At 47.9% G+C, this 22,685-nt stretch overlaps 1 protein-coding gene and 1 pseudogene across 5 annotated transcripts in view; one reads left to right on the top strand and one right to left on the bottom strand.

Moving 5' to 3' along the window:
* Positions 1-852: 852 nt before the first annotated feature.
* LOC119975638 lies at positions 853-2,008 on the top strand (annotated as a pseudogene).
* A 15,424-nt stretch (positions 2,009-17,432) lies between these two features.
* si:ch211-247n2.1 (calcium-activated potassium channel subunit beta-2) overlaps positions 17,433-22,685 on the bottom strand; it is a 51,895-nt gene continuing 46,642 nt past the window's right edge. For all 5 annotated transcript variants that reach the window (XM_038816925.1, XM_038816927.1, XM_038816926.1 and 2 more), the window contains 2 exons: positions 21,440-21,635; positions 17,433-17,995 (listed from right to left, as the gene is read on the bottom strand). In XM_038816925.1, the coding sequence (XP_038672853.1) occupies positions 17,717-17,995; positions 21,440-21,635 (475 nt within the window). In that variant the 3' untranslated portion in view covers positions 17,433-17,716. The remainder of the gene's footprint in view (positions 17,996-21,439; positions 21,636-22,685) is intronic.

The raw sequence follows: 22,685 nt of genomic DNA, 5'->3' as shown, positions 1-22,685 counted from the left end.
AGATAATTATCTAATTCCCTTTTGAAAGCTTCAATTGAATTTGCCTCCACCACACTTGCAGGCACTGCATTCCCGATTTTAACCACTGACTGGGTAAAAATGTTTCTCATATCGTCTTTGATTCTTTTGTAAACAAGGTCCTTTGATTCTCAACCCTTCCACCAATGGGAACAATTTCTCCCAATCTTCTTTGTCCAAACCCCTCATGATTTTGAATACATCTGTTCAATATTTTCTTCAGGAGAACAACACCAACTACTAATAAAAGCTCTTCAATTTAATCCAGGGGTTCTATGATGTTGGAAATTGTGAAAAGAAAGCTCAAGTATTGGAGCCCTGAATTTAAATTACTTCTTTACTCGTTCTGATATCAACAATATGTTGACATTTACTGTTAAAATTTGTACTGTAGTATCAAAAAATGGAATCAGATTCTACTAAGTTTTTAAACTTGAAATGTTAATATTCAGAGACTTGGGTGTACTTGTGCAAGGAACACAAAGTTAGCATGGTGATGTGGCAAGAAATTAGGAAGGTAATTTCTGAAGCAAGTAACTTGCAGAACGACTGAGACCTGAGGTCAATTCTGGCCTCGGGTGACTGTCTGTGTGGAGTTTGCACTTTCTCCCCATGTTTGTGTGGGTTTCCTCCGGGTGCTCCGGTTTCCTCCCACAGTCCAAAGATGTGCAGGTTAGGTGGATTGGCCATGCTAAGTTGCCCTTTAGTGCCCAAAGGTTACGTGGAGTTACAGGGATAGGGTGGAGGTGTGAACTCATGTTCCAAGAGCTGGTGTAGACTCGATGGGCCGAATGGCCTCCTTCTGCACGGTAAATTCTATGATTCTAAGAGATCATGCTGTTTGGCAAATGGATCGAAAAACGATGTTCAGATCAATGACATTTTGCTGCAGGATTACATCGCTGTCAAGGAGAAATATGCCAGGTATCTCCCAGGCAATTCTGGGTGCAATGCTGCAAAACATTTCCCACAGTTCCATCATCAAGTGCCTGGCCAACTCCATGATGATGCACGCATGCAGCAATGGCAAGAAGCTGATGTCTGTACAACGAAGGTGAAGCACACCATCAAGATCATTCACTTACTGACCAGTGAGAATCCACTGCAGGTACTGCTGAATGCCATCAACAGTGGTCTTCGTGAAGACTTCACCCATATTGGCCATACTGGCACCATCAGGCGACAGACTGTTGATGTGCCCCCACTGTGACATGTTAACCAGGTCATCTGGTTGCTATATACTGGGGCCAGAAAGGTGCATTCAGGAAGAATTGGCGGGATTCTCCAATAATGGGGCTATATCCCCATGCCAGCGTGAAAAGCAGCGCCAACCACTCTGGCATCAACGGTCCCCGATAATAGGGAATGCTCCCCTTCCTAGGGGGCTAGGTTGGTGCCGGAGTGGTCCCCGCAGCTGCAGCTGGTGCAGACATGCGCGGAACGGCCGGCGTATTTCCGCACATGCGCGGGGTTCCCTTCTCCGTGCCGGCCCCCGGGCAATATGGCGGAGCCCTACAGGGGTCCGGCATGGAGTACAATTGGCCCCCACAGAACCAGCCCACCCACCGATCGGTAGGCCCCGATCGCGGGCCAGGCCACCGTGGGGGCTCTCCCTCCAGGACGGTCCCTGCACACTCACCTTCTAGGTCCCGCCGTGTGGGACCTGAGTAACCCACGCCCGCGGGACTCGGCCAAACCCATTGGCCACTCGGGGCCCGGAGAATCGCCAGGGGGGCCGCTGTCAATGGCCCCCGACCGCTGCAGCGGGAATCCCGCGGGCTCCCGAGAATCAGTGCCGAAGAATGGGGAACCCGGCGTCGGGGTGAGATTCTCGCGTATTCCCAGGGATTCTCCGACCCGGCGCCAGTTTGGAGAATCCCGGCCATAGTGTGTGGCTGATGAACTCATCAATGCTGCTCAGGGTTCCTCCAATTTTTACGCCATTAAGAAAAAGGGTGAGCTGGAGCATCTGACCAAGTCTAACCATTAGTTCTGTAACTGGTACCTTTCCTGGTAATGTCAATGGTATGTTTAGGAGGATGAAGGTCACAACCCCCTACCAACCCACCCAATTTACCTTTCCCCTTCCCCCCCACCCCTACACTTCCCAGCACATTCCTTAGGGCCCTGTAAAATTCTGGCAACATGTGCAGCTCCAGCAACACTCCATATCATCCAAGGCAAAGCCACCTACTTGCTCAGCACCTCACCCATCACCTTCAGTCTCCAGTAGACTCCATCACTGGTGCACAGTGGCATCAGTGAATGCCATCTAGAAGTTGCACTAGCAATTTGCCAAGGCTCTTTTGACAGCACCTTCCAAACCTGTAACCCCTACTATCTAGAAGAACAAGGGCAGCAGCCACATGAGAACACCACCTGCAGAATCCCTTCCAAGTCACACACCATTATGACTTGGACATTGATCACTGCTGCTTCAGTGTTAATAGAACATAGAACAGTACAGCACAGAACAGGCCCTTCGGCCCTCGATGTTGTGCCGAGCCATGATCACCCTACTCAAGTCAACGTATCCACCCTATACCCGTAACCCAACAACCCCCCCCCCCTTAACCTTACTTTTTAGGACACTACGGGCAATTTAGCATGGCCAATCCACCTAACCCGCACATCTTTGGACTGTGGGAGGAAACCGGAGCACCCGGAGGAAACCCACGCACACACGGGGAGGACGTGCAGACTCCGCACAGACAGTGACCCAGCCGGGAATCGAACCTGGGACCCTGGAGCTGTGAAGCATTTATGCTAACCACCATGCTACCGTGCTGCCACACCGTGTTGGTGTGTCAAAATCCTGGTACAGTGCCATGGTATACCTACACCACACAGACTGCCGATGTTCAAGAATGCAACACCACCTTCACTCCAGGGCCGTTAGGGACGGGCAATAAATGTTGCCATTGTCAGAAATGCTCACCTCCGGTGAGCGAATATAAAAAACAATAGCATGTAAGGAACTTGGAATGCAAGAATAAGGAAGTCTTGCTTCAATTGTGTAGGGCTTTGGAGAGACCACACCTTGGGTACAGTGTAGAGTTTCCATCTTTATATTTAAGTGTTGTCCTATGACGAGAGGCTGAATAAATTGGATCTAGATTTGCTAAAGTTTAGGAGAGTGAGAGGTGATCTCGTGGAAGTATTGTAAGAAATCACTGTATAATAACTTATAAAATCCTAAGAAATGAATTGAATATTATAATAGTTCTCTCTCAAGAAAACTCCCTCAACAGCTTCCTGGCATGACGAGCATGAAGGACATTCTATCTGACAAAGACGTTTAGCCAGGCACGGAAACAAAACATTACCAATCCTGATGTAGGTGGGTGGGAAGAGGGAGCGGTGACCTCTTAACTCAAATGTAAACAAACTGTCTGAAAGTTAGACAGGAGGTGTGATCGAACGGAAACATTTCTGTTATTTGTGGCATGTTTTGCTGGGAGTTTCCCGCTGGCTCTGCCGGCGAGTTCCCCACTGTTTTCTAACCACACTTTGTCACTTTTCTAGGCCCTGGGGAGTTTCTCACTGGTTTAGAATTATTTATTACTAGGGAGCTAAACATGCTGGCTAGATCCGCTCCTCCGAGATCAGGCCGCCATTTTGAAACCTTACATGCTATACATCACCAAAATTACTTACTTCCATCTTCGTAACATTGGCGCTGCCCTCATCTTATTCTTATTAATTCTCATAATTCTACATCATTCTTGTACCCAGATTCTACTTCATTGACACTCTCCTTAGCCGATAAAGGTCTTTTACACAATTTGTCAAAATCTGCTCCAAATTGTCCCTATACTATTCCTATATTGAATTCTGTCTGCCCAGTATCTCATCCTTTACCATTACCTCCCTCGAGTCCTGATATCTTCAAATTCATTTTGGTATGGTCCTTCCATGACTTTTCCCTGTTCTATCTTCCTAAACTTTTCCAAGCTTGGTCTTCCATGCACGTTTCAGATCTCAAACTCCGGCTCTTGTGCATCTTGCCCTGCCTCGTCTGTCATCAGCACGGGGCATGCACGGTAGCATGGTGGTTAGCATAAATGCTTCACAGCTCCAGGGTCCCAGGTTCGATTCCCGGCTGGGTCACTGTCTGTGCGGAGTCTGCACGTCCTCCCCGTGTGTGCGTGGGTTTCCTCCGGGTGCTCCGGTTTCCTCCCACAGTCCAAAGATGTGCGGGTTAGGTAGATTGGCCATGCTAAATTGCCCGTAGTGTCCTAAAAAGTAAGGTGTGGGTGTGGGGGGTGGTTGTTGGGTTACGGGTATAGGGTGGATACGTGGGTTTGAGTAGGGTGATCGTGGCTCGGCACAACATCGAGGGCCGAAGGGCCTGTTCTGTGCTGTACTGTTCTATGTTCTATGTTCTATCAGTGGCCAAGTCTTCAGCTATTTCAGCATTATCCTTGGAGCTCTCTACCTAAACAGTTTCACCTTGTGTTTCTCTCTCCACCGTTAGAAGTTTCCTCAAAGCTCATCTGCTCCGCCAACTCTCATAACTCTTCTGGAAAAACGCGGTATCCATTTCCCATCTGTGAGATTCCTTGATGTTAAAGGACTATTAATGTTAACGGTTTCCATTTTGATTTTTGGTGAATTCCAATGTTTCTTGTTATCCTCCGAAGGGTGTCAGACCAGTTAAAGGTGTTATTACTCCTGGTTTAGATGCAAATCATTTTGCACAAAAATATCAGATCTAAAACAAGCTTTTACATCCTTCCTTTTCCTTAGGTTTAAATTTAGGGGTTTAAAATGATACTGCAACTAGAGTACAAAAGTCCTATTTGAAATGTGGACGTGTTGCTATTAAATGTATCCAACAATGGGAGAGTTTGTGTCCTTCACAGTCAAGAGGTTTCTAGACAGCTGTACACTGGAAACTCTTGGTTACATTCCAAGAGAGTTATCCTGAACAGCAGCAGACAAAGAATATTCTTGCCAAGTTTGGCCCGACGTTGACAACACACGAATGACAAACTAGCGTGTGTTCTCTGTGCTGCTGAATAGACATGTGTTCCCCTTTGGAGTTACTGCTGCCAAAACGGGTTTTACAAACGGCTTGTTTTGACAACAGTACCTGCAGTGAAAATGCCCCAGACAAATTTTGGAACAAGTCAACAAAATAAGCATGTGAAAATCTTGACCGGAAATATGTTTTGATTACGTAACAATAAAATTAATTCAGCAAAAGAATCACATTTAGATCACAGTTTACAAACTAGAAGGAAGCATTTGATGGAATGCAGCCTTTTGCACCATTGTACAAAGCAATCCTACGGAAATGGTATTGTTTTGGATTGAATAAATACACACAAACCACAAAATGGTATGGTATCTCAGTCCCAAGACTCAAACATAATTTTTCCTTATGTAACTGATGCGATCATCAATTCACTCAAGACACGAGTAGAAGTAAACTGTGGCTTTAATCGACTTACAACTGAGCCTGCCTGCGACCAGAAGAACTGAGGACAGACTCACAAGACCGCAGCACTTTAAACTTCCGGTAGTGGGAGGAACCATGGGCGGAGCCAAGGGTGGAGCCCTGTACAAGCTCCTCATCTCCCCCTATGGGTAGAGCCGTGCAACGGCTCACAGATGGAGCCCACAGGGACACAGTGATACACAGTATGAATTATACGCATTATACATTCACCGCATTCGCCTCCTGTAAAAAAAATCAAGTCCGGCGGGGGTGACGAGTCTACAGATTGAGTCGGTCCGGTGGCCGAGTCGTCCGCTGGGATTGGCGGAGCACTGGGGGTGCAGCCGCTTCGGATGGCTGTGTGTTGACGTCCGGTATGGATCTGAGGGTGGACTCCAGGGGTGGTTCGTTCAGAGCTTCGTTCTCGACCGGTGCGACGGGTGAAAGGGGGCGCAGGAAACCTGTAGGCATGGAGGCGCAGGGCGTGGGGGGGGGTCAGGTGGGTTGTAGTGTGAGGGGTACCTCAGCGGCGGTGGTTGTGGTGGTGGATCCTACAGGCGTCAGGTCCCGGAGGGAAACGGTGTCCTGCCGGCCATCGGGGTATTTGATAAAGGTGTAATGTGGGTTTGAGTGTAGTAGTAGTACCCTCTCTACCAGCGGGTCCATTTTATGTGTCCGGATGTGCTTACGGAGGAGAACCGGGCCCAGTGTCCTCAACCAAGATGGAAGCGAAGCCACCTTGGTAGTGCCCCTAGGGAAAACAAACAATCGCTCGTGGCCGTACACAGGACGGACCTAATAGCATGGAGCGCGTCGGGGAGGACCTCCTGCCAGTGGGAGATCGGGAGATTCCTGGACCGTAGGGTCAGGATGACGGTCTTCCAGACCGTCGCGTTCTCCCTCTCCACCTGCCCGTTCCCCCTGGGGTTATAGCTGATAGGCCTGCTCGAGGCAATGCCCTTGTCGAGCAGGTACTGACGCAGCTCGTCGCTCATGAAGGACGAACCCCTGTTGCTGCGGATGTCGCTGGGGAAGCCGAATAGGGTGAAGACACTGTGCAGGGCTCTGATGACTGTATGGGAGGTCATATCGGGGCATGGGATGGCAAACGGGAAACAGGAGAATTCGTCTATGATGTTGAGGAGGTACACATTATGGTTGGTTGAGGGGAGGGGCCCTTTGAAATCGATACTCAGTCGTTCAAAGGGCCGGGATGCCTTTACCAGGTGGGCCTGGTCTGGTCTATAGAAGTGCGGTTTGCACTCCGCGCAGATCGGGCAATTCCTGGTGATAGCTTTTACCACCTCGGTGGAGAAAGGCAATTGCGGGCTTTGATGTAGTGGGCGAGCCGGGTGACCCCCGGGTGGCAGAGGTCATTGTGGATAGCGTGTAATCAGTCATCTTGCACGCTGGTGCATGTGTCGCGGGACAGGGCATCTGGGGGCTCGTTGAGCTTCCCCGGCCGATATATGATATCATAATTATAGGTGGAGAGTTCGATCCTCCACCTCAAGATTTTATTGTTTTTTATTTTGCCCCGTTGCGAGTTGTCGAACATGAAGGCAACCGATCTCTGGTCGCTGATGAGGGTAAACCTCCTACCTGCGAGGTAGTGGCTCCAGTGCCGTACGGCTTCCACAATGGCTTGGGCTTCCTTTTCGACCGAGGAGTATCGAAGATCTGAAGTGGAGAGGGTTCGGGAGAAGAAAGCTACTGGCCTCCCTGCCTGGTTCAGAATGGCGGCGAGAGTGACCTCTGAGGCGTCGCTCTCCACCTGAAAGGGGACGGATTCATCCACCGCCCGCATGGCGGCTTTGGCGATGTCTTCCTTGATGCAGCTGAAGGCCTGGCGGGCCTCGCCTGACAGTGGGAAGAGTGTTGTCTTAAATAGTGGGCGGGCTTTGTCCGCATACTGGGTGACCCACTGGGCGTAATAGGAGAAGAATCCAAGAAACCTCTTGAGGGCCCTGGAACAGTGAGGGAGAGGGAGTTGCATACAGTCCGGGTCAGGCCCCAGAACCCCGTTTTCCATGACGTAGCCGAGGATGGCTAGCCTGGTTGTGCGGAAAACGCATTTCTCCTTGTTGTACGTGAGGTTGAGTTTCTGGGCTGTTTGGAGAAATCGGTGGAGGTTGGCGTCGTGGTCCTGCTGGTCATGGCCGCAGATAGTGACGTTATCCAGGTACGGAAACGTGGTCCGCAGCCCATACTGGTCCACCATTCGGTCCATTGCTCGTTGGAACACCGAGACCCCATTTGTGACGCCAAAGGGGACCCGGAGGAAATGGAAGAGGCGGCCATCTGCCTCGGACGCCGTGTAGTGGCGGTCCTGTGGGCGGATTGGGAGCTGGTGGTATGCAGACTTCAGATCCACCGTGGAGAAGATGCGGTACTGGGCGATCTGGTTGACCATGTCTGCAATCAGGGGGAGGGGGTACGCATCGAGGTGTGTGAACCGGTTAATGATCTGGCTGTAATCAACCACCATCCGGAACTTTTCCCCGGTCTTGACTGGCGGGTAGTGAAAAAATGCCGTGCGTAAACTTCATTTACAGGCCGCACGTATAGGCGGTCGAGTATAGAGAGGGCTTCGGTGTACGAAACGGTGCTATCGAGTTGAGTAAAAATGCGATGGCTCACCCGTGCGTGTAGGAGACTGAGTTTCTGCTCTTCAGTAACAGCGGAGGTAGTCGACGCAGCCAGGTAGGCCTTGAAGCACCGAAGCCAATGTAGAAAGATTTCCTTCGCTTCTGTGGCCTGCGGGTCGAGTTCCAGTCGATCACGTTTGAGGGCTGATTCCATGGTAGTTTTTTAGTCGATTAAATTGATGCGACAATCAATTCACTCAAGATACGAGTGGAAGTAAACTGTGACTTTAATCGACTTACAACTGAGCCTGCCAGTGACCAGAAGAACTGAGGGTAGACTCACAAGACCGCAGCACTTTATACTTCCGGTATTGGGAGGAGCCATGGGCGGAGCCAAGGGTGGAGCACTGTACAAGCTCCTCATCTCCCCCGGTGGGCAGAGCCGCGCAACGGCTCACAGATGGAGCCCACAGTGATACAGTGATACACAATGTGAATTATACATTCACCACAGTAACACATTTTCTGACAACAATGGAAATTGTGTGCAAATGCAGATTGCATGGCAGAAGCCATGAGAAAGCTCAAAGCAGCAGTTTAGTGGAGACAGTAAAGTTGATTTTTCAATTGACTTTTGACTGATCCATGGTCACTTTGAGCTTTCAGCACATTTCTCGTGTTGGGTTAAATCATAGAATCCTGACAGTGCAGAAGGAGGCCATTCGGCTCATTGAGTCTGCACCGCCCCTTGGAAAGAGCACCCTACTTAAGCCCACGCCTCCACCCCATCCCCGTAATCTCAGCTCACCTTTTGGACAATAAAGGGGTAATTTAGCATTGTCAATCCATCTAACCTGCGCATCCTTGGAACGTGGGAGGAAACCTGAACATCCGGAGGAACCCCATGTAGACACGGGGAGAAAGTGCAAACTCCACACAGTCATCCGAGGCAAGAATTGAACCTGGGTCCCTGGAGCTGTGACGCAGCAGTGCTAACCACTATGCCACTCAATGGTACAATGGAATCTTCATTTTGATATTTAAATAAATTACAAATGGCTCTGTGGTAACCCTTTTATCTCCGAGTCAAATATTGTGACTTTAAGTGGAACTCCAGATACATGAATGCATAAAGACACATTGACACCAGTGCAGCATTGAGGGAGTGCTGTCTTTTGGATGAGACTCAGCGAAGACCCATCTTCCCTATCGGGTAGATGGAAAAGATTCTGTGGCACTATTTGGAGTAGAGCAGATCAGTGACCCCTGGTGCCCTGGTTAATATTTCTCCCTTAAGCAACATCAATAAGACATATTATTTGATCAGTAACACATTGCTGTTTGTGGGGTCATGCTTTACAAAAATTGTCGACTACATTTCCTGCATTACATTACAGTACTGACTACTTTTCATGAGTACTTTGTTGGCTGGAAAACACTTTGGGACATTATGAGATATACTACGGGTGGGATTCTCCGTTCAACGACGCCTGATTCACAATCGGGTGTCAGCCGAAAATTGAGGCCGGCGATGGTTGCCCAATGGAGCATCATACTCCAGTGCCTTGATGTCGGCGTGAATGCTTTCCACACCCCATGCTGGCGTGGGCATGCAAAGAGTACAGTAGCATTCGTTAACATATCATTAACAGGCCTGACCCGATAGTCTCTGGCTTTCAGCGATGCTCCGCCTCTGTCAGACGGAAGTGACCCTGTCTGCTGAGGGAGAAAGGCAAGAAGTTTCCAAAGGCGCAACGGTGGGCTCACAGTTGTGCTACTGACTGGGGAGTGGGGGGGGGGGGGCATGGACCACCATTGCTGAGGCAAACAAGGCAACCACCTGGCCGCGCACTCTACCGACTGCCCACTGTGTGCCATAGTTGTTCAGAGCACCACTGGCCGTATGGGTGGGCAGATGCATGCACGTGGTCTTCAGCACCCACCCTGGCACACTGTCCCTCTCAGGAGCAGATACCCCACCAGTGACACTATCAGCTAGTCCAACCTGCAGGACTACCGGCCATCACCAAACCCCGCCTGCCCACTGCGCCCCTGCTCCCATCCATCCTGCCCCCAGACAGGAATGCACAACCCATGCATCGCAAAGAGGACCCACATCACACTGCAGCTATGGTCCCAGTAGGTGCCCACACCCCTCGCCCAACCTCATCCATACGCCCTGGCCACATGCTTGCCACCAAGCATGACGCCAGTTGGTGACACAGGGTGGCTACCTACCCACCCACCCCACAACCAGATGCCACCCTGATGGCGGGGTATCACACGACCCATCAAAGGAGAACACCCACGGTAAACCCCATAGGAGGGTGCAGGACAGGGGCCGCAGAGTGTATTGCTGATTGGGTAGCACCAGTCATCGGTACCCCTGTCAGCAGGGACAGGTGGCACGGTCAGCGTATCCCAGTGCCAGGCATCAAAGGGCCAGGGATGTGATGCGGAAGGCAGAGTGTCAGGGCGAATGGCTGGGGGTGGGAGGGTGGAGGGGAACATGCGGAGGCAGGGGCTGCAGTGCATGCCTAGGCCACTGTGTAACTCATTGGCCCTGCATGGGCATGAGTGTATGCACTGTGCTAGCATGTCTGCCTTTAGCCCATCCAGACAATGAATTTTGGATTCCAGCCAGGAATGGTAGGCCATCTACCTGGCCGTGGTAGCCACTGCAAATGCAATGATGCTGCACGAACACGACCTGCTCGGAGAGGGCCCTGCAGAAGAGGGGAACAGAGGCCAGTCGGTGAGGCTGAAGAACCGGCCATCCAAGGAGGAGGTGGAAGGAGGAGCTGCATCAGGCACTGTGTATATCGGCAGTGCCTGTCCTCGAGGATCTGCCGGACCAAACGTGTCACCAACAACTGCGGCTGAGCAAGGAGACCTATCTGCAACCTATCTGCCAGATGAACCGCTGAGGGTCTGGACCGTCAAGGTGACGGTCACCCTGAACCTTTACACCATGGGGTCCTTCCAGGCACCGAGTGGGGACCTGTCTGGGATCTTGCAGATGTCATGTACAGGAGTATCTGCGCTGTCACTGAAGCCCGAGCGGCACAATATATCAACTTCAATGTGGAATGAGCCCAACAGGTTGCCAGTGCAACAGGATTTGCCACCTTCGCAGGCATACTGCAGGTCCGGTGGGCGATTTGAATGGGACACACGGTGAGCTGCGGTACTGTGGTTGGGGGCATGGGACCCTGGACAGGCCTGCCCCGTTGGGAGTGACCCTGCAAGTCACAAGATACATGGTGAGATCGTAGGTAGGCATGGTGCGGGGATGGTGGGGGGGGGGGGGGGGGGGAGGGGGGGAAAGAGATGGTGACACGTGCCATACGGACATTCCAACGCATTGGAGGCTCACCTGGTTGTGCCATGCGAACCTCCGCCTCGGCAACTCCCGCTCTACCAATCAGGTCCATTGCCCTCTGCTCCGCAACAGTGAGGGACCGCAGATCCGGCTGCCTCCCTCCGGTCTTCTTCCATTCCCAATGTTGTGGGCCACCTTTTCCTGGGGGACAGATAATGCGTATGAGACACTCGGACATTGGTAGCGCAGGAGATCCATCTGTAACTAGTGGCCTGTGTGTGCAGGCACCCATCCCTGGTGGGCAGTATGGGTGTTGGCATGTGGTGTAGGGTGGGGTGCGGTTTGGTTGCTGTCTTGGAGGGGGGAATAGGTTAGCAAAGTGTGAGACGGGGGCGGTGCCAGTTATCCACCCTGGCTGGCCTGGGGGGGTTGCCCATTCATACCTAACACTGCCTACCGGTCCACTTGGTGGGACCGCATTGGAGGTGGTGATGGGTGTGGGACGGTGGTGAGTGTCAGGAGCATGAAACTGGTGACTCACCCGGGCTGCCGTGAGGTCGTGCAGCTTTTTTCTGCACTGCTGTCCGTTCCTCGCAATGTGGGCCCATTGAGCTCATGGTCTCGGCACCCAGCAGTAATTTGAGCTCTGTGTTCATGAAGCTCGGGGCTGCAATGGTGCCATCTTCTTAGCTAGAATGAGAGGATGTGGGGAGCAAGTGCTTATATGCGGCTACAGCTTGTCAGGCTCTGGAGTGTCATTCTCCACCCCAGTGAATCACAGGCCAGCGTGCATTGGAATTGCATGTCCTGCATGGTTCTGACAGTCCCCCCCATCAGGACCATGATTCAGCCCCATATGGTTCTGACAGTCCCCCCCAACAGGACCATGATACAACCCCATATGGTTCTGACAGTCCCCCCCCCCCCCCCCCCCATCAGGACCATGATACAACCCCATATGGTTCTGACAGTGCCCCCCCATCAGGGCCATGATACAACCCCATTCAGTCCCTGCATCAGCATTTGAATTCCACCCTTTAACTTTCTGCTGAAAGTGTTTTCAACCTGCATTTCCACCTACTGATATAAGATGGGTTTGAAAGTTGCTATGAAGTCATCTGAATATATAAATGTTAATAAAGAGATTCAGTAAACAATTTTCAGAACATTCTTGCACTATTTTTCTTTCTGTAATTTTTCTATTATTACTCGGGCTTTGTGACAGTATCTATGCTATTGTGTTTGTTTCCCGAAAGCACCAGAATGGACTTTCCTTTTCTAAACCTTTTGAAAAAAAATGAATGGAGGTGTGCCCAAAGTGGTTTAGGCTGCAGCAGAAGTGCTGCAGCTGTTTACTCCCTCCCCACATCAGAATTTACAGGCAAAACATCATGGGCGGGATCTACCTGAATGGGAAGAGTTCTGCAGCGAGTGCGTTTAGCCGAGAAACACGCCGCTATTGAAAGCCCATTCGGGCAGATACGGGCACTCAGCAGGGAACGCCCCAACAACACTGCCCGCACTTAGTCCCGTTTTCTAACTGCGACCTTTCAGGCGCGACGCGGCCGGTGGATCGCGCCCCATGGGGGCGATTCTCCGCACTCACGACGGTGCGGAGAATAGCGGGGGTCGTAAATTTTTACGGCCACGCTGGTCTGACGCCCTCCCGCTATTCTCCCCCCCCCCCCACCTCCCGACACGAATCGCTGCCCGCCGTTTTTTTACGGCGAGCAGCGATTCTCAGCTGGCCGATGGGCCGAATTCCAAGCCCTTTACGACCGTTTTTAGGAACGTCAAACACACCTGGTCTGACCGTTCGTAAAAACGGCCCTAAAGTCGCGATCTGGGGAACCATGGCACCGATTGGCACGGCAGTACCATGGCCGTGCCAAGGGTGCCATGGGCCCGCGATCGGTGGGCACCGATCACGGGCAGCGGGTACTTACCCCGCGCACTCTTTATCCTTCCGCCGCCCCGCTGTATCCATTCGCGGGGCGGCTGAGGGGCATACCGGCCCACGCATGCGCGGGTTTCACGCAAATGCGCGATGACGTCATCCGCGGGTTGGAGTTTTCCAATCCGCACATGCGCGGCTGACGTCATGTGACGCGTCAGCCATCGCAAACTCTGGCAAGCGGGCTTAACGAAATTCGTTAAGCCCGCGATGCCGGAGTTCACGGCCGCGGGATGCTAGCCCCGACCGGGGACCAGAATCGGTTCCCGGTCAGGGGGGCGGAGGCTGGCGTCAAACCCGCCCGTTTTTGACGCCAGCCTCACGATTTCTCCCGGGTTCGGAGAATCACGCCCCACATGTATGAATTTGTCAGAGGAGCTATATCTGTGGAGGCTAAGGTTTGAAGGCAGATGATGATAGGATTATCCAACCAAATTCAGATCCAGGCACAACTTTGATGCTGGCCGTCAGTCACTCATAAACACCTGACAGTGGGTCACAACTCCATGTGGGCCATTTAGACTTTTGGCAATAGTGTTAAGTGGATGATACCAGATTAACCATCCATTATTCATCTCTCCCAATTTTCACTCCCATGAGTTTTCCTTAGACTAGTCAGACCTCAGGTTACATTTCGTTGATCTTGAGCTGCCGAAGTAGCAGACTTTACAGGACAAACTACTGTCCATAGTTGAAGTATAGGGAAATTTACTTCCAAACCAAAATTGCATCCAAGGGTCAAAATTAGCATCTGAGGACAGGAAAAGTCTTATCACCTCAGTCACTGGATCAAGAGCAAGGATTAGTGATCGTTATGCAAACAAGAGTAAAACAAATTGAAAATAGCTGCATTCTCATGTGAGGGCAGTGATGAGTCCCAATAAGTTTTTAGAAGCTAAAATGTTATTTAGAAATGTGATTAAATGTGTAAAAAGGCTGTAATTTACAGAGAAATAACAGCATGTGAACGATGTGGACGTTGTTAACATGCAAATTAGCTACCCACTCATGGTGAGGAAGAGATATGTGAATTGCAAATCCCTACTAATTAATGGGCAATTTGCACCTTTTGCTGTTAGCTCCCTGAAAATAGCATTTCATGTTTAACTGCGATTTTCATGAAAATTAAGCCATATTTGCACATTAATTGACCATTAAATTCACCATAGAAAGTCTAGCAAATAATTTTGATGAATTTAAATTCTGATGAAAGGTTATCTTGAGCTGAGATCTGAACTGTTTTTCTCTCCACAGATGCTGCTTGAACTGCTAAGTATTTCCAGCACTTGTTTTTATTTCTGATTTCCAGCATCTGCATTTTTATGCAGCCTTGTTAATACATTTTATTTTCCTTTTAATTTTCGGACAGTTGCTAATGACTGCCAATTAGTCTATTTGGCTTAGAAAGTGAATGATTATTTGTATGGAGTCTCATTCCTTTAAGAAATGAATAGTTGTTGGAGACTTTAAAAATGTCAATTTTAAATTTTAATGTTTTTTTCTCATTTTCCTGTCTGTTTCCTCCCACACTTTCCTATTTTCTTCCTTTATGCACTTGATTTAACATTGATTATCATCCAATCAAATACATCTTCTCTGTCAGTTCTTTCACTGCTTGGGCTTATTCTCTGATTCCCCAGCCGCAGGTTTCTCGAAGGCACACCATTCGCTGGTGACTGGATTCTCTGTTTGTCAACGAGATTCCCCGTTGAAGCCACCCCACGTCGCTGGAAAACACACCGGCAGTGATGGACTGCCAGCGGGAACAGAGAATCCCTTCTCCGTCCGTTATTTCTCAATCCTTAAATCTCAATGGTTGAGGAAATACCGAACGAGATTCTCTGCCCTCCCAGCGGGGTGTTGTTGGCTGGAAGAAGGAATGTGCCATCAGCGGGAATGGAACATCCCACTGGCGTGAACAGTCGGAGGATCTTGCCCACCTTGGGCGGCATTCTCCCCTACCCGGCGTGACAGAGGGTCCCAGAGTAGGGGAGTGGCGCCAACCACTCAGGGGTCGCGCCTCCCCAAAGATGGGGAATTCTCCCCACCTTTGGGGGCCAGCCCCGTGCCGGAGCGGTTGCCACCAGACCGGCGCAAAAAACCGGCGCCCCCGTCAGCGGGGCTAGCCGAAAGGCTTTCGCCGGTCCGCGCATGCGCCGGCAGTGACGTCAGCTGACGGCGCATGCGTGATGTGGGGTTCTCTTCCGACATGGTGGAGGCTGTGGCGGATGCGGAAGAAAATAGTGCAGCCAGGGCACTGAGCGGGTGGCTCCGATTGCGGGCCAGGTCACCATGGGGGCATCCCCCCGGGGTTCGATCCCCCCCGCCCCCCCAGGGCCTACTCGCGCCGCTGAGCCCGCCGTTCCAGAGGTGGTTTAAACCTCGGCGGCGGGAGAGGCCTCCCAGCGGCGGGACTTCGGCCCATCCGGGCCGGAGAATCACCGCAAGGGCCTCTCCGATCGGAGTGGCGAGATTCCTGCCACCGCCACTTCCCAGGTGGCGGAGAATCTCTGCCACGGCGGGGGCGGGATTTTAGGCACCCCCAGGCGATTCTCCGACCCTGCAGGGGGTCGGAGAATTTCGCCCAAGTTTGTTCCTTCACTCACCAATATCCAAGATACCCTGTTGCCCGTTACATTATCGTCTTGCACATTATCGTCTTGCACTTCCAGCTATTTACAGAGCAAAATATCGTTTGAGCAAAAGGTTGTCGGAAAATGGCTAACTAACTGGCACACAGTGAATTGCCCTCCTCCAGCAAATCTCGGCCCATAGAATTTTACAGCCCATCAGATCTCTGCCAGGTTTCCGCAAAAGCTATTCTCCTGTCCTTTTAAAAATGTGTCTTTTCCAAATATTTTGCCTCTGTAGGTTTTTAAAGGCTTCACACATTACAACAGTGACTACAGTTTTGTACTTCATTAACTCTACAGCACTTTCAAACACTTAATGACCATGAAAAGTATGATACAAGTGCAATTTAAAAAAAACTTTTGACTCTAGTTGAGTATTCTATATCCTAACAACCCTCTACATAAAGATTTCTTCAACTTCTCCTTTCAATATTTTGGTGATTTTAAATTCATGGAAATATAAATTAATTCACATCGTTTTTCAAATAGTTGTAGCTGTTGGCGGCCAGTCCCAAAATATGGCTGCAGGAGTTTCTCAGGACATTGTCTTCGACCCAACATTCATCAGTGACCTTCACTCCAACATAAGGTCAGAAGTGGAGATATTTGTTGATAACTGTACAGTTTTCAGTTCAATTCACAGTTCTTCAGATACTGAAGCAGTCCATGTTTGTATGCAGCAAGACCTGGACAATACCCAAGCTTTGCCTGATGCCTGGCAAGTGACATTTGTCAGCTCATGCTCATCTCGAACAAGAATGTCTCATCGCCTCCCGTGCCAGTCAATGGCATTACCATTGCAGAATGCTACAACACTTAACATCCAAAGCCGGGGGGGGGGGGGGGGGGGGGGAGACCAACTGGACCTGGCACATATATACTTTGGCTCCTGGAGTAGGTCTGTAGTTGAGTATTTTGAGTTGACTGGCTTACCTCGTGACACCCCACAGCGTTTCCATCGGCTGTAATGGATGTCAGGAGTGTGCTGAAATATCACCCACTTGCTTGGATGAGTGCAGCAACAACACTAGACCTGCAATACCATCCAGGACAGAGCAGTTTGCTTGATTGGCATTCTATTTTTTTTTTTTAAAAGGTAAAATTTCTACTTCTAGTTTTACCTTTGTCAGAAGTACAATTTTAAAAATGAGACACCCCTGCTAGTTAAACTAGGTTGCCTTTATACACGAGTCATCTGCATCTTGTTGTTCCCTCCCACCTGTAGTCTACTTCCATTTCCTAGTCACTCCAGCTGATTAATATATTAATATATTCAAATAACAATACACTTCTCATCACGGTCTTGGAAAAATGGGTTGAAGGTAAATTATTTCAAAATATATGTAAAACATCTCCTATTCCCACATGAAAACTGCAGAAAACACCATGATAATCATGAATAAACAGATGGGATAAATGTTACTGCTAATAATTATGTGAGTGTTTGCAGGGACTGCTTTCATCTAATAACTCATTGTAAGAATGTGACGGTTTATTATGCATTATCACCTCTTATTTTGCTAATCAGAATTTATGATTATAGTTATCCATGTGCAAATTATTAGTAACACATTGCTACGTCATTGTTTAATTATGGAGATACTCAAGTGTATTTTACATATTTTGTCAACAGATATTCCAATAAACTTTGTATGAAAATGTGAAACAGAGAAGTAATCATTTTCTGGTAGAGTTTTGATACAAAGTGTCAATTCTTCAAAAACTTTGGTGAAAACTGGATTTTTTCTCCCATTCTTTTCATTTATGCAACTGTTCCTTGAGCAGAGAGAGGTACTGTGTCATCTTCACCATGATAATAATTCCGGCTCCACAAGCAAACATACACATTGGCCAAAAAGCTGAATTTAACAAAGCTGTAGGAAGATCAAACCTTGTCAAGAGAACATTATTTTGTTGTCCTGGGTCATAGTAACAAGAAAAAGGGATAGGCTGGGATTGTGTGTTGTTTTCTGTTATAGAAGCTATTAGCATTTCAGTTTCTGAATAATTTATATTACACTTTGTAGCACAGAAACACTGAAAAAGAAAAAGAAAGATTATTCATTTTCATCTTGCAAATTTAGAGCATTCAACATGATTCACAGCAGCTAAATTGAGATAATTTAAAAACTATACATAATTTCCCACTAAAAAAATTATAATCTACAGGCCGCAATCTATCAGCCCTGTTAGCCGTGGGCGAAAATCCCATGATGGGCACTAAATAAAATTATACAATGACAAAATATAGAATGAGGTCATTCAGCCCATTGGCTATTAACAAAAGCAATGCATCTAATCCAACTCCCTCACTCACACTCCTTTGCTGAGCCAGCTGGCAGTTTAGGTCTATGAGAAGATCAGATACAATTACTGGGGTGGGGGTAGTGGTGATGCAAGAACAGGTTGGCAAGTTGTGGGAATATGGATTTTCACTATCCACATACTTCAATGTTGCTCTCTATTTGTGGGATCAGCACTTGGTAGGTTAAAACAGCTTTTAGGTCTGAACTAAAAGGCAGAGAAACTGAAAAATTGGGAACGTCACTCAGCCATGCCTAAAGAGTCTGGGACATGTTGGTTTGGTGACTGTGCCTTGAGTAATAAAGTCACTGTGCTTGTAACAATGTTAACAAGAAGAGGCTGATGAACCTGAGTGCATCTTACTGACTCCATGACCGGGATTCTCCGCCAGCATGATTCTCCTTTATGCCGGCGCCCGGGGGTTTCCTGACGGTGTGGGGCTGCCCCACAATGGGAAACCCCACTGGCCGGCTGGCGTAACGGAGAATCCTGCCGACCGGTCGGGGCAGAAATGTGGTACGGCGGGGCGGAGAATCACGCTCCATGTTTTCTGAGTTTGCATTGCGTGTCTTTTAATGTATAATGTAGTTTAGTGCGAGAGTGCATGCAATGTAGAGATCAAAAAGGTAGAATTGGTACATGAATGTTTACAACAAGCCCCTATTTACTGTAATCAGGCTGAAACCGTGAAAAGTTGTTGGAGTGAATCATCAACTCAATAATAGAAACATTGTTCCATAGAAATCAGGCGGAGTAGGCAATTTGATTTGGCCGGGGGAGCCTGCTCCACCATTCCATTCATTATTATCACGGCTGGTCATCTAACTCAGTAACCTCTTCTTGTATCCCCTTATTCTTTGATCTCTTTAGCCCCAAGAGCTATCTCTAACTCCTTGAAAACATACAATGTTTTGGCCACTGCTGCTTTCTTTGGAAGTGAATTCCACAGGCTCAGCACTCTCTGGGTGAAGAACTTTCTCCTCAGCTAAGTCCTAACTGGTTTACCCTGTATCCTTAGACTGTGATCCCTGGTTATGGACATAGAACATAGAACAGTACAGCACAGAACAGGCCCTCGATGTTGTGCCGAGCAATGATCACCCTACTCAAGCCCACGTATCCACCCTATACCAGTAACCCAACCCCCATTAACCTTATTTTTAGGACACTAAGGGCAATTTAGCCTGGCCAATCCACCTCACCCGCACATCTTTGGACTGTGGGAGGAAACCGGAGCACCCGGAGCAAACCCACGCACACACGGGGAGGACGTGCAGACTCCGCATAGACTCAGACATCAGGAACATCCTTACTGCATCGACCCTGTCTAGTCCTGTTAGAATTTTATAGGTTTCTATGATATCCCCCCACACCCCATATTCTTCTAAACGCCAGCGAATATAATCCTAATTGACTCAATCTCTCCTCTTACATCAGTATGTCTGTTTTGACTAAGTACTGATGTTGAATTTTGCATAATGAGCTTCTTAAGACAAATAGCTAATTCTTAGTTGTTTTAACTGATGCTTATGTTTAATTAATGAAAATATAAAACAGGAAAACAGTCCAACTGAGCAAAGGGCTACCGTGTATTTTAAACCAGGCTACTTGTCCCACAAAAAGAAATTGAGTTATTTTATAGATGGCCACCACAGATTAGCCCACTCAATGCCTTCAACATGCTCTGCCCATCTGTACTTCAAAATTACAATTGTGTCCAATAATATACAGTACCCTGCTTAGACATTTAAACAGCATCCCACCAGAAAAATTGCTTTGCCCATATATAGGCCCACCAGAATTTGCATCAGAGAGGCCTTCAGTGTCCAAAAGGTCACTGAGGTGCTCTTCCTCAATTTTCTACAGCTGGCCTCCCAATTTATAGTCGCGAAATGGGTGACGTTAACATTTATCACATTTGACAATTGCAGTTACAGACCTTTGGACACCAAAATAGCCATTTTGCCAAGCATGCTTTGTATTCCTTGTACAATTTTTACCAAAACAATTTTACTGCCATTCATTTTTAAGATTTGAATGCTTATGGCATAGTAATGGTGTTACCTGTTAAGAATTAATCCAAGCTATTCCACAAATTATTCAATTATCTTAACTAGTGGAACACTGAACCTGTAAGAAAACAAAATTCTTGCTGGCAAAAATATCCCATTAGGTTTTGCAGGCTGTGTAGAAACACATCAGAATCAGTCGGCCTACATTAGACATAATGAGCATACAACACCCATGGAGGGAATTTTCACATTGGATATGAGCAGAAAACTGGCAGTGATAGATTGGCTGCCCATTATATGCCCTGCCTGATTTCTTCCTGCCTGGTCCATTAAGATAGAAAAAATAATTTGTCTGGTGCAGTGGCTCCTTTAAAGAATACTGGTAAGGGTTCTCTCTGTGAGACATCATTGGATGGGTTGTGCTCGATGCATGGCCTGCCTGTTAATCCACAAAAATTACATCAACAACAGAGAGAGGATTCTAATTTACAATTTAAATAAGGCTTTAGGAAATGGGGTGGGCTGTTAATTTTGAACAGTAGCACTATTGTTATGCCTTAGGCATTCAATAGCGTTGTTTAGGTAGATGGGTAGATAGAGAATTAAAATCTTAAAAATGCCCCACTATTTTCTGTTGGCAAAATGTAATTACCAATAATGTGTTAGAAAATTGTTGTATCCTTAGTTGACTATGCTACATTTTAGGAACTTAAATTACAGAAAACATGCCTGGATCCAAACATGAAGTATATTTTTATTTATTTTTCCTCATTCAATTTAAGGATAACTTTGTTCCAGGTAGTGTGCCTATACACAGGAAATTCAGATGAACATTGTTCATGATTTTCTAAGCATTAAGATTAATGGTCAGAAGCTTTCTGATATTTCCAGGAGGTGTGAAGTTAAACAATTGCATAATATTTGTAAGCACATTCACAGAAGGAGAAAAAAAGCATCTTTATACCTGGCAAATAAGCTATCTACAAAGAACTTTGCCCTGATTTAATCTTCATATATTGCCAGGCCATGATCTCTTCTTTGCAATACCACCATCTACCTTTAAACTCTCTCACTTGTCTTGTCACACACACATATTTGATTCACTCATTACCATTAGCTCATTATCACTATCAAGACAATGAGATCCTGCAGCATTGTTTCCTACCTCAGAATTGGCGCGTACACTTTCTTCTGAGTGGTGTAGCAAAGCCCTCGACCCTGAAGCGGATAGGTTAACATATATCTGGATGCAAGGATAATGTGAGGGCTTCTGACAATTTGACACACAGCTCTGTATGCATGTTGTGCAGTTTGTAATTCTTGTTTCAATGACAGTACATTTTGATTCCCCTTTCCAAACACTAAGTAACACAAAGAAAACTGTATATCAAAGTATTGTCTTTATTCCTTAGTTAGTTGCAGAGCAAGCATATTTAGGAGCTGCATTATTGTTCCAATAATATTTTTTGTAAATAAATCTAAATCCATTCCATCACACACAATATGAATTTCAGTTTTTGTAACTGATAACCAAGACCAATAATTCCTAAGTTTATCGAAACTACAAACATGTAAAAATGCATTTTTATTTGATGATTAAGGGTTTTTTGGTTCATAAGGAATTAAATAGTCAGTCGAAATGTGAATTATTTTTTGAAAAAAGTGCCATTGCATATTTTGTAAATGATAATAATTTGACAAGGAACTTAGAGACTCTAGTATTTAAGGTCTGGATTCTCTATACCCCGCTGCTGCGATCTGGAATTGCGATCGGGTTGAGAATCGAACGCTGGCTGAACAATGGGTTCTCCGCTCCTCTGCCACTGGCCATAGTGCGCTGCCTGCCCCATACTGGCAGGAGCATGCAAATTCACCATAGGTATGCAATTAACGGGCTGGAAATTCAATTCTTCACCCCCAATGTAAAGCTCCGACCCCTACAGCGGGTGGGATTTGGTGCGAGGTTGGTCAAGCACAGCCCTGGAGCGGTAGAGCCCAAGGGCGGTCTGGGCACTGGTAATGTGCCCCTCTGCCAAGCTACAGAGGGAGAGTTTCTCAAGGGTCCTGGGGGTTGGTTTCGCTTCGGCTGTGGGTAAGAGAAGATGATGAAAGTTTTGCATTTCAGGAGATTTGAAGCCTTTTCAAGTGCTGTGGACTTTTGTGGAAGCCTCCGACAGTTCTAACAGCTGCTGTTTTGTCTGAGGGTATAGATGTTAGGAAAGGGAAAGTGTTTCTCCTTTGTCAAGAAGGTCAGTTCAGACTGCGAAGGCCACATCAGAATTTAAAAACTTTGACCGAGAGGATGCTGTTGAGCAAAGGGTTGCCCAACATCACCATGTAAAGGGAAGGGGTGTTTCACCCCTCACCCACAGCCCTCGCTTACCAACCCCCGCAGGTCGCACGGCAGCAGG

Source organism: Scyliorhinus canicula, chromosome 13 (genome assembly GCF_902713615.1).
Source record: "Scyliorhinus canicula chromosome 13, sScyCan1.1, whole genome shotgun sequence".
Taxonomy (NCBI): Eukaryota; Metazoa; Chordata; class Chondrichthyes; order Carcharhiniformes; family Scyliorhinidae; genus Scyliorhinus; species Scyliorhinus canicula.
This window is presented reverse-complemented; position numbering and strand designations above follow the sequence as displayed.